This window comes from Phascolarctos cinereus, unplaced genomic scaffold, assembly GCF_003287225.1.
Source record: "Phascolarctos cinereus isolate Bilbo 61053 unplaced genomic scaffold, phaCin_HiC Scaffold_5;HRSCAF=322, whole genome shotgun sequence".
NCBI lineage: Eukaryota > Metazoa > Chordata > Mammalia > Diprotodontia > Phascolarctidae > Phascolarctos > Phascolarctos cinereus.
In genome coordinates this window covers 419,105,121-419,118,064 of record NW_027555958.1, presented here as the reverse complement: position 1 = coordinate 419,118,064, position 12,944 = coordinate 419,105,121, and the positions used below count along the sequence as shown (strand labels likewise).

At 37.5% G+C, this 12,944-nt stretch overlaps 1 protein-coding gene across 4 annotated transcripts in view; it reads right to left on the bottom strand.

The window, feature by feature from the left end:
- NME7 (NME/NM23 family member 7) overlaps nt 1-12,944 on the bottom strand; it is a 177,985-nt gene that overhangs the window by 121,847 nt on the left and 43,194 nt on the right. For all 4 annotated transcript variants that reach the window (XM_078156505.1, XM_078156506.1, XM_020974713.2 and 1 more), the window contains 3 exons: nt 11,985-12,035; nt 9,801-10,008; nt 7,235-7,340 (listed from right to left, as the gene is read on the bottom strand). In XM_078156505.1, coding sequence (XP_078012631.1) covers nt 7,235-7,340; nt 9,801-10,008; nt 11,985-12,035 — 365 coding nt within the window. The remainder of the gene's footprint in view (nt 1-7,234; nt 7,341-9,800; nt 10,009-11,984; nt 12,036-12,944) is intronic.

Genomic DNA, 12,944 nt, shown 5'->3' with positions numbered 1-12,944 from the left:
AGTATAGGATGGGGGAAGTTGTGGCTAAAAAGCAATCTGACAGGGTCATATCTGAGGGATTGGCAGACTGCTAGCTGGACAGGATTTAACAGCACAAAACAAAAGACAAAAAACTAGTGAGAACTGGACTATGTTAATCACTACATACTGTCCAGGACCAGGTTGGTGAATGCCCCAATGTATCACAGTGCCTCACTGCTCATCTCAAGGACACACTCCTTTGGCCGGTGCTGAAGGTCTTTTCCAATCTGGCTCCTGCCGACTTTTCAAAGCTTATCAGACATTATTGAAGCCAAACTGGCCCTGCTGTTTCTGGCTGTTCCTTAGGCCCAACATCTCACTTTCTATCCTTGTGCCTTTCCCCAGGCTGGAGGGCAGGCCTGCCCTCTTCACCTCTGCCTCTTAGGGTCCCTGCTGTTTGCCAGGCTCAGCTCAAGGACCACCTTCTACACAGACCTTTGTGGATCTTCCCAGCTACTATTGCCCCCTCCCCAGCAATAATAAAATATGTGCAAAGGAATGAAAAGTATTTGCTTATAAATACATGTGTTGTTCTCCCTCCACCCCACCCCCCCATACAAAAGATCGTTAAGTTCCTTGATGGTAAGAGGTATCTCATTTTGGGGTCTGTGTCCTCAACATCTAACACAATGTCTGGTTTTATAGAAGGTGTTTAATGAATGTTTGTTGAAGAAATTAATAAGTATCATGTTCAGTTGTGGGAGTCACATTTTATGAAAGATGTTGACAAACTGGAGAGTCTAGAATCTTGAGGTTCTTAACCTCAGGTCCGTGAATTTTTTTTCAAAAAAAATTTTAATTTTAATTTAATTTTAAAACTGCATTTCAATATAATTAATTTCCTTTGTAATTTAATGTCTTCAACTTTTTCATATTTTATGTATTATATTTCATTAGACAGTTAAGTGGCATAGTGGATAGTGCTGGGCCTAGAGTTGGGAAGACCTGAGCTCAAATCCAGCCTCACATTCTTACCACCTGTGTGATCCTGGACAAGTCCCTTAACCCTGCTTGCCTCAGTTTCCTCATCTGTAAAATGGGCTGGAGAATGAAATGGCAAACCACTCCAGTATCTTTGTCAAGAAAACCCTAAATGGGATCACGAAGAGTTGAATACAACTGAAAATGACAAGGTGTCAGCCCATCAGTTCACAGCATCAGGGAGGTTTTGCTTTGAGAGAAGCCAACTCCAACGGACATGATAATTGTATTCAAGTATTTGAAAGGTAATCCTGCCTAGATCCAAAGTTAAAGCTAAAGCACTCTGAATGGAGTGCCAGTTGTTGTACAGTTACAGCTAAGTTATTAGACTTGGTCTGTTTGTGGCCAGAACACGTCACAACTCAAAACAATGGGGGAAGTCACAGAGACAGATCTAGGTTTGACCTAGCGAAGAATGTGGCAAAGCAGAAGCAGGTGGAGGAGAGAGGCAGGAAGGAGAGGAGGGAGATCTGCTAAAAGTGGGTGAGCCACCTTCTTGTCAGATGAGCTGCAGGGAAGATTCTTTTTTGGGTACAGGTGAGACTAGAAGCTGCTGAGCTTCCTTTGAGTCTGACTGAGATGCTGTGATTCTGTAGAAGGGCTCAACACAGCCACTTTCCATCATCTTTTTCCATTCTGTGACATCACGAAAAAAAGAACCAGATGGGCTGCAGCCACAAACCCCGTCACCTTAACACATAGCACGTAACTGAAGCTGGGATAGTTTTATCTTTAGTAAGTGCGACGTATTTAATTTGAGAAGTTGCACAAACATGGGCATTTTAAGAGGTCATTTAGTTTGATTGATAGCTAGGTGATTGGCGGTCATCGGAACCTAGCAGCCTGATACACAGGATCAAGGCTATCCCATTCATTCCCTCACAACATTCAATGTTCTGAAGCATAGTGTCACTACCACCAACAGGGCAAGAAGACAGAATTCAGAGACATCAGCATTGTTCTTTTGTTTGCCAGAGAAGTTCCTGGTTCAGCAAGAACAAAGTATTCATTTTATCACTGAACTGGTAGGGAAGTTCGGGTTTTCTAAGTATCATTAGTCCTAACAGATATGATTTTTTTTTAAAATAGTGAATAAAATTAGAAAACAGTACAATGAACAAATGCCACCCTCACAGTTTAACAGGACTTTTGCTCATTTATTTTATAGGAAATCTTTCAGAGATGAAAATGACAAAAGAAATTTTAAATAAGGAAAAGACCAATACATTATAAATAGGTGGAAAAGGAAGGAAAAGAATTTTAAAGATACCAGAAAGGTCCAGAATTTTTTAAAAAGAGGAAAATGGGTAAAATAAAATAAAAATTTAAACTGCAAAAAATGATCCTAAATATTTTATTAAATAAATCCTGCAGATATCTGATTGGGTATAAAAGATTTTACATTGTCACCCAACCCCTTTCTCTTGTTCCACACACATCTGCAAACAATTAATCTTGTGATTCAAAATATAACCAGGAATAAGAAATAACATTAGGAAAGGTGTTAAGACAGCTTTGGAAAACATAATTTAACAGCCAGTTTTAGACCAGAGGATTTTTTGGGCTCCTGCACTGGATGCTTCAATAGCATAAGAACGAGGACTGTTTTGTGAAAGAAGGGCATTCTCTACTAATTTTACTAACTTTATTTCCAGGGTTTATATATACTCAATTTTACCAGGAAGGGGGTAAATGTGTGCTTCATGATTCTCTGAGATGTCATATAGCAACATCAGCATAAACTCATGTTTAACAAAAGTAGCACGAAACTGAAACATTTACGCTTAGCTGGCAAAAGCTTTAGCTGGATAAAGAAATAAGATGAAATTGAACAATTGTACTTTCCTAGACTCAGTTATTCTCTGCCAACTGAGAGGGAGACTAGTACCTAAATCCTGAATATGAAGAAAGGTTCACAGCATCATAAAAATCACAAAATCTTGTAGTTCAAAGGGACCTCAGAAGCTGAAAAAAAAAAACTAAGTGAGTTGCCCAAGGTGATAACAAATGGTAATTGGCAGGCAGAGCCAGACTTTGAAACCTAATCGGCCGATTCTAAGTGCTCCTTGTTATACTATGCTGCCTCCTACAGGTGAGAATAGTGAAGTTCAGGAAACATAAGTGATTTACCTGAGAGAACAGCCAATGCTATTTCAATCACAATAATACTGAATTATCTTAAATGGACTCCCATCTCTGTCAGCCCAGCAACAGGGCAAATTCAATCTCAGAAAGTACTGAAGCCAAGAAGAATGAGGACAGAAAAATTAAAGAAAAGGTCCAATGAATTCTCAGTGCACTCCTGTAGCAGAATCCCACAGGATGAACTTCACCCCCCTAAAGCCAATTCCTCTTAGCCAACACAGAGGACTGAGAAAACAAATCAGAAGTGGCAAGGATTGGAAAAAAAGGCAAAATTGCATGGGACCTAAAGGCAGAAAAGAACTGATAGCAAGAAACGCATTTACAGCAAGGACACCACCAAAAAATCACTACAGAAACATAAAGACAAAAGCTGAATGAGGAAGGAAAAATGAACATTCAAAGAAAAAAGTCCTCTCACAAGAAAGGAAACTGAGTAAAAAATTTTTGACAAAGGTGAAGTATTACAATAAATTTTGCAAGACCTTGTGAAATGACAATAGAGTCGCTCCAAGAGCCTCTAGAGTAGGCCAAAAGGACAACCAAAGAATTAAGTGAAAATATGGACAGAAATCAGAACTCTTAAGGAAGTATGAAGACATACTTCCATAGAGAAACAGAGACAGAGAAACAGAGAGAGACAGAAGCACAGAGAGAGAGAGAAAGAGAGAGAGAGAGAGAAGAGAGAGAGAGAGAGAGAGAGAGAAACAAAGACAAAGAACACAGAGAGAGAGTGCTAGAGTACCAGACAGAGACAGAGACACAGAGAGATAAAACTACAGAACTGGAAAGCAAAAATGAAGAGGCATAAGGACAATTAAATTTAAAAATTAAATTAAAAGGCAAGGTAAAAAAAAACAATAGATATAACAATTAAAAACCCTAAATTTGAAAATAGGTTGCAAAAAAGATAAAGGGTAAGTCTTCCAGAGGAAAAAAAATATAAAAAAGAAAACCAAATAGCATGCCTTCAAAAGATCATATAAGAAAATTACCTGGAAATACTGCAGTCAAATGGCAAAGTATAAGTTTAGGAGGAATGGGGCCAAGGGAGAGTGCAAAGTCAGGATTTGGAAAGACTGAATCAATAAGCTATATATAGATGCATATATCAACATATATAGATTATGTGTGTGTATGTATGCATGTGTATGTGTACATATGACAAATACATGTGCATATATGTGAGTCATTGGGCAAATGGTTATGGATATGTGTATATACACCTATGTGCATATGCTAAAAAATAAATACTTGTAAAACCTATATAATGACATGCTGACAAGTGAAATTCTTGAGTCCCTATCCACGAGGACCCACCCACACCAATAACAATACCTCACATTGAGAAACAAAACCTGTCACATCCAAAAAGCTCTACCTGCTTATCAATACTAGTTTCTAGAGCACTCACCAAACACTGGGGCTCTGTGCATTTAGCCCATCCTCCTTCCTGCGCTCTATAACTAAGGTTGACACAGGCACTTTCAATCATTAACGCCATATAGCCTAGCCAAGGTTTAGGCAGAAAGAATAATGTCTAAGATATTCCACTCCTTGTTCTCTCTAAGCACTTTACAAATACTACCTCATTTCATGCTCATAATAACCCTATGAGGTAGATGCTATTGTTATCCCTATTTTGCTATCACTATCCCTATTATTTAACTCTCAGTTAAGGAAACTGAGTCAACTAAAAGTTAAGTGACTTACTCAAGGTCACATAGTACAAGGACAGTTAGCAAATTTTGCCATATTTATTGGCCCACCACTTCCACTGGAGGGAAAGAACAATTCCTAAAACACAAAAATAAGATTCCTGTTATCACAGGTACTTCATGAACTCTAATATGCACAATAATCTTGTGTTTGGGACAAAATTTGAACTCAGATGCTCCTGACTCCAGATTCAGTCTTCTGTCCACTGTGCCACCTACCAGGAAGTACACTCATCCTCTAGGAACCTGAGTGCTCTATGAGGTCACCCTTGTTATACCTTGTTATATACATAAATAGAATCTCATTGTTTTCTTTCTATGAGTGTTCATTTTAACAGCTGGTGTTTGCTTTGGAACATTTTGTGAAATAGACGTGGCATTTCTAATGAAAGAGAGGTCCAGCAGATAAGAAAGATAAGGAAGAACAGGAGCTAAGTGCTTTTGGGAATACTCCATGGACCTTTAATGGATAAAAAAGGATGGCTATTTTTTCGTGATTATCATGCACAAACTTGCTGGCATTGATGTTTTGTGTAAGGATGTGATTGCACCTTGCTTTAATTGTAAGCTATGAAATTTCCCACATGAGTTAGAAGCTCTTGGGACTTTACATCTGATCTATTTTCTTCGATCTTACTTTGATCCAAGGTAAGTGCACTGATGCTGAGGAATCAGCAACCCATCACGTAAGAAGAAGCATTAGTTGGGCAAACAGGAGTGCATGACAGCAGCTCTAGATTGTTTTACATTGCTGAGGATTCTCGAATGGCACCCTTGTAAAGGCAAGGGGAGGATCATGCTGACTTGTCTGTCCCTTTGCTTTCCTTCTCTCCTTTTGAATGAGAAGGCCTCCTCAGTTGGAGCAAGGGCCCAGGCAGTACATCCCTTGAAGACTATAAAGTTCTGAGAAGTAACTGTTCCAAAATTTCTGACCATTCTCTGGGAATGAAAAGAACTGAGAAAAATCTGTTTCAAACAGTCCTGTGAGAGGTCAGCCTGTAACTCTAAGACCTAGGCCTCAAGGAAGTTTAATGTGTTATTGCAAAGCCCTTCTTCCCATTCTTGGAAAACCTCTCTAATGTATGCCTTGTAATCTGTTTCAGGGTTTCAACATATCCTTTAAACCCACAATGATGGGAATACAAGAATGGAAAATTCCTTGGTAAGAATCAGTCCTCTTCCTAATTGTTTTATGCATCATTGACATCTCTTACGTTTAAAGATGCTGGTGTGGTGTTCAGAGGTCATTAAACAGAAACCACAGGTGATCTTTATTCAGTCCATGAACCAAGTCTGAAGACACCAAGGCTTTGTACTGAAATTCCAGGAACGTCTATCAAGTTGTTGTTGTTTGTCCTTCAATTACAGGCATATATTCACACACTCACACACATATATAAAACATTCTGCAAACCTCAAAGCACTATGTAAAGAGTGGTAGTAGTAGTGGTAGTGATGGTGGTGGTGGTGATGGTAGTGGTAGTAGCACCCTTAGACCACAGAAGTAGCCCCAACCGATCCTACAGACACAAGACATCTTAGTGTGAAAAAGCTTCCACCTCGGTGTAGATTGCATAAACCCCAACATCTGAGTCTAGCCCTATTCTAGTTTGCTCTGCAAGGCTAAGCCTGAAGAAAGATAATTTGTCCCAAATGACCACAGCTAAGACAAATTGCTCTGTTCTCCTTCTAAGGCTAACCTTGTATAGAAAAAACAAATAGCTTTGTCCTATCTGCAAAAATTATAGATAACATTCAAAACAACATTTTTTCCTTTAGAGTATTAAAGTCTGCTCTGCGCTCTAGTTTGAGGGGGACTCTTCTGAAAATTCCTCCTCAAAGTTATTTGTTTCCTAAGGGACAATCCTAGGAAGTGCTCCCTTTCCTTAGCTATGTGTCTCTGAATAAACCTTATCTGACTTGTTATTTCTAAACGTTTTATTGGGCTGTGTGTTCTTACCCTGATATTTTTAACACACTTAGGTTCAAAAAACAAGCATTTTTTAAAAAAAAGCTAACAAAAAAGTTTCTTTAGGAACAAAAATGTATTAGGTTTATATTACTTATAACCATTAAGACTCTTAACAGACAGGATGAAGAGGGGGAGGAATTAACCTACTGAACACATACAAAAATTCACAGGTTTATTTTTCTTCTCTCTGCTTCCATCACCTGTATTAATTTATGAGTATAAGTATTATGAGAAGTAGTATTTGCATAAAGTACTTTTGGCATAGGAAAGAAAAAATAATTTCTAAAGCGAAACTTTCTCATATACTAAATTATTTCTATTTGGAAGACAAATACAAACTTAACCAGCATGCCTCTAAAAAGGAAATTATTTCTTTTAGTCAATTCAACACAATACTTACCGTCATTAATAGCATGAGGTTTAATAATGCAGCAAGTACAGTTAGTAAATTTGGCAGTATTTACTGGCCCACCACTTCCACTTGAGGGAAAGAACAATTCCAATTCCTAAAAACAAAAATAAGATTCCTGATGTCACAGGCATTCTATAAACTCTAATATCCACAATAATCTTGTGATATAAAAATGAACTTATTACCTTAAAAATGTCACATTTGCTTCAAAGATTCTAGTAAATAAGCAATGACAGTAAAAAGATGAATAAACTGCAAGTAATAAATACAGCAGAGTCTATAAAAAGGAATCAATGTAGCAGAGTCTATACACTAATACTAACAAGAATATGAATTAACCTGGCATATGAATAAAGTATGACTTACAGGTAACATATCTTACCTGACATGTTTTATAAATAATATGTTTAAGGACATGGGACAGGTCACCATGGACACAGACCTGGCCTTGAGGACAGCAATGCTCTTGAGGCACAGAGTCTTCTGTGACCCTGGGCACATCATTTAAGTTCTCAGTTCCCAAACAACTCTCTAAGATTCAAAAACGGTCAACAGTTAACAAGTCTGAAATGGTAATGGGAGTCTCTTCACTAGGGAACTCCCAAAACTAAAGAAAAGAATGCATTTTAGAAAAAAAAATCAATATAAGCTCCTAGTCTCCTTGGACAACATAAGTGTATGAAGATAGGAATTTCTGTGTGACTGTCAACGGAATCCATTGGAAAATTAAAGCAAATCTGGGTATTCTGTGGAAGAAAAGAATTAATCTTCAGAAATCCTTTCATAATAGTTACTTTTTTTATTTTTTTAATTAGGGCAGGGGGCTGACCAAAAGAGAGTGACTAAATTAAAATTCTGTAATAAAATGCTGTATTTTGACTGCCTTATCAGTTCTTTTGCCTAGGACATCATACAGATCATGCAGTGACCTGAACTGTCTACTAAGAAGGCTCAGGGACCATGCTAGGCTCTAATTCTTTGGGTCAGTTGGAGGTGGTTTTACACACTAACACAGTAAAGTAAAAAGCTGATTCACTTTCAAGAATGATCGACTTTTAAGAAAGCCAAAAAGAGAAAAAGCAACTATCCATTAATATTAAATATTATGCTGGTATCAATTTTAGTAAAACCACAATTCCTTTAGACTGCAATGAAATAAGAATATCATATTCACAAATGCAAAGTCCTTCTAATAAACTGATTTAATATTATTCCTTTTTATTCCTGTGCATGGATAAGAAATATTAGGTATCACTACTTCTTGTTACAAATGACCAAAATTTCTCCTTTTATATGTCATTGGAGAAGATGAGAGACTGGGATACAGCAAGGTGCCACAGAAAGAGTGCTGGACGTAGAGCCAGAGAACCTGGGCTCCAGTCCCCAGCCCCCTCACTACTGACATGGCCTGCAGCCTGGGACAGGCTAGGACTCTGTTTTCTCATTCTCTCACCCACCCCAGCCAGCTGACGAAATTAGAGGCAGAGTAAGTAAGAGAAAAAGAAAACAAGGTGTTAGATGAAATGCAAAGAAGAATTTTCACTTTGTTATCCCTTTACAAGGTGTAACGTTTTCCACAACGTAATTAGCACAGCTAGCTATCGACTGACCAGGCATAGGAATCCCACTGTATCCTCTAGGGGAGGGAAAAGTCACATTCTTCCTTTTGAGAAAAAACTGGTAGAGGTAGCTCCAAGGAGTGTGGCCCCTGGCACTAGATAATACAGCCAGCTACAGATTCAAGAGAGAATTAGCCCTGGAAGATAGGTTACAGAAGGAAAGGTCAACGAGTCCTATGGTACTAGAGACATGAGTTACCTTAACCATGTGTGAAGGGAGCTTCTACACCAAGTACATCCTACAAACGGATGAAATCACAGGTCTAGAGAACACACACACACACAAATACTCCCAAGGCAGACATTTAAAAACCCTCTAATGGTACTGAATACAAAACAGATTTAAATATAAACTAATATTTACTAATACTGAATGAGCTCACTATTCCACACACAAATTCTTCCCCCAAGGGCAAGAATGTACTTGTGATTATTATATTTTATATTTATAATCGCTTTCTATTATGTTGCTTCTGACTGTGATTTGGCCAAATCCTCCCCACAAACTCCAGGAAACTTATTTCTTCTACCTATCACCTAATTTCCAGGTACAGAGAAACAGGGGTATACAGGAAGGTAATAATACTGTATATGCAGGTTAATTATAGATAGTAGCTATATTCATTATAACCAAGCCATAGTTAAGGTGAAGCTCTGTGATGATAATGAAAAATTTTACTGAGGAAAAAACTGGCATTCAACCTTCTCTGGATTACTATATTAAAATATTTACAGAGGACCAATGGGCAAAATTCAATAATTTCTCTAAATAGGCCAATACTTTAAGAAACAGACTCTATTACCTATAAAATTTGGTTTCTACAAGCATGTTTATTTTAAGATGTTTTAAAAATAAGAAGCTTTCTTTAACAATACATAAGCATCAATAATCAAAAGCACTGTTGTGTTCAAAGACACTTTTTAAACATCCTTACCTTGGCAGCACTAGCAAAAGAATCAGGACCATGAACTGTATTTCTTATGCTATCTGTTCCAAATCTTGCTCTAATGCTTGTAGGAAAATCTGTACGAGCCATACCAGGGTTTGCAGGTCCTATTAATTTCTTCCATTCGTTGATAGCATCATCTCCTAAAATCTCCATGGCAATAACAGGACTAATTGTAATAAACTGGATAAGTTCACTGCAAAATAGATTTTTTTAGGAATATGTGTTAAGCAATGTATCTGTCTTAACATAGAACATTTATTAGATCATAGGCATGCTGCAAAATAAATTACCTATAAAAAAGTTACTGAACATCATTTTATCATGGATGCGATAATATTTTATAGTTCAGTAGTTGTGTGGTAGCCTAGCTCACCACATATCATTGGTATTGTCAGACCATTTAAGTGGCAGAAACAAAATCACTATAATAATAATGTATCTGTGTAAAAAGTCATCATCATATGTGTCTCTTGACGTAAAAGGCAATAAATTGATTTGGCTTTAATGACTCTAGTAACCTAAGATACAAATCAATTCAATTCAACAAGTGTTTGTTCATTTTTAAACTACTATGCATCATGAACTATGATAGTATTGGAAACATAAAGATAAAAAAAAATGACCCAGTCTCTGCTCTCAGGAAGATTACACAGTAACGAGGTATGATATGTACATAAACAAAATGTAAACACACACTATGATGTCGATTCCATAGGCTACTATTTAGCACTACAACACTCCTACCAGAAGCCGTGATTGTGACCTCAGTTTGAGCCAATCTGTTGGCCATGATGTTGACATAGCCTGCATAACAGGCATTCAGGCACCTGTCTATAAGATCCATCAAAGGAACCCCACTGCTAGCAAGTTATTCTCAGCTTCCCTTTATTTCCTTAGAGCCTTGAAGTTCTGGGTTTTTTAGGCTAAGTATGTAGAACACCTGGTCAACTGAGCAAGCCCAGTCCTGAAGAGCTCAGTGATCTATCCTCAGTTCTGGCATCATGAAGTATTATCTCCTGGTCCTAGACAGTGGCAGCTATAATTAGAAAGCCAAACGGATCACATTTCCTTTTGAAGATCCAAGTTCTCTTATGGAATCCCCAATGACACAGGTATATTGCAGAGAGTTAATGGTAATTGGGGTATAATCTGAAATTTGGTAGGCCACCAATGGGTTGCTATCCCACATTAAGTAGTTTGTTTTTTATCTTAGAAGCAATAGGAAGCCACTGAAATCTTTTGATCAAGAAAATGACATAATCAGGGATGAGAACTAGGGATGAGAACTAGAAATGTGTTTTCATTGGTATCATGACCTCCAGGATGAGGGAACTCCCTTTACTAATGAGGGCTAGCATATTCTTTACAACTTATCATCTTAGAGGGTTACTTAGAGTGCTGAAAGGTTAAGTAATATACCTACTGTCACATAGCAATAGGCAAGATTGAAGTCAGGTCTTCCTGGCTTCAAGACCAGCTCTATTCACCATGCTGCCTCTCCATAACATGATCAGATCAGGGCAAAATAATCAGAAGATTTTTTTTGGCAAGTGAATGTAAGATACATTGGACAGGAGAGAGATCTTCAAAGCAAAGAAAGGTCATCAGAACAATCCAGGCAAAAAGTTAATGACAGCCTGAATCTGGGTGATCTTTGATTATCAGTTAGCTCTATGAGTCTCATTTGAATTACGTGTTAAACATCCAGAATCTATACAGGAAGGGAGAAAAAAAAATAAAACAGATGCTATCTACTAAGTGGATATAAAAATCCTTTAGAAGCATTACTTTGTGCAAGAGAGTCTCTCAAAAAAATAAACAATGTAGATTAAGATGAAAAGAAAACATACAAAATAAAATCTCATTCTCACATTCTTCTGGAAGCAAGGAATTCTCAATAGGTATGAAGATCATACACTTCAAAAAAAGCTTATTTTTCTGAATATACAATAAATGCAGGGTGTAATGACAAATTTCAGGGATTCTTTTTATCTAACTCAAGGACTCAAAAAGTGATTTTGGAAGTTTTATGTTAGTGCAACCACACTCTCTTCAAGTTATTCAAATGAAACAAAGGAAGAACAAGCAATATGCAAAAATTTTTAAATAAGACAACTCTACAGAAAGGACTCCCTTTATACATAGCCAGCTCCCCATTTTAATACCTACTTATAGAATGGCTTTGATAGATGATCGACATAAAAATCTGTTGCTTCTTTCCTGTAACATAATAAAACTAATGGTTACTAAAACAAACAGTGAAGTGACATTTTGTTACTTTTTGACATTTGATCAATTAAATTTAGATAACCATTGTCCATTCATGTATATCCAACCTAATAAAACACTACCTTTGAGATTTTCCTCCAAATTCTCCAGGTCAAAAAACAAACACAAATCTCTAAGTCTGGGTCACTGCCATGGTAAGAGTTATTACAAATTAACTTGGTTTATTAAATTATTTTTATCTCCCAGACACTGTTACTTTAGGTCCTCCTCTTTAAGATTCTCATCAAAGAAATCATTGAATAAACATAAGTCTCACATTTGTCCACTAGTAATAATTTGTTCTCAAGAGCTCACCAAGCCACTGAATTAGAGAGATGAATGACTGCAGGAGAATACAATCTAAAGTACAACTTACCAAAGCCGTCTTTGGAAGCTAAAGATTATATTACAATATATTTTGATAGCTCTATCTGTGTGGCTGTCTTACGAATCCTTCTAAAATCAACCAACAAACACTGAATAAGAATGTGCTATGTTCCAGATAATATACTGGGTTCTGGGGATACAATGACAAAAATTAAGTGATTCCCTGCCCACGAGGAGCTAACATGCTATGAGAAGAGACAATCTGTACACAGATAGGCAGGTACAAAATGGTGACAAAGTGAGTAAAAGTCAAATTCCAGGCAGGGACAGAGACACAAGCAACCAGAGGGAGGTAGGAAGGCAAGCCCAGAAAAGGTCTCATACAGGAGGGAATGCCTGAGATCAGATTTGAAGACAGAGATTCCACAAGGCAGAGGCGAGGAAGGATCCCCACTAAGCATGACTGATGGCCGTGCCCAGCAGCATCCAGTGGCTTTTAAGGAAGACAAATTAGCTTGAGAAGGCAGGAATGGC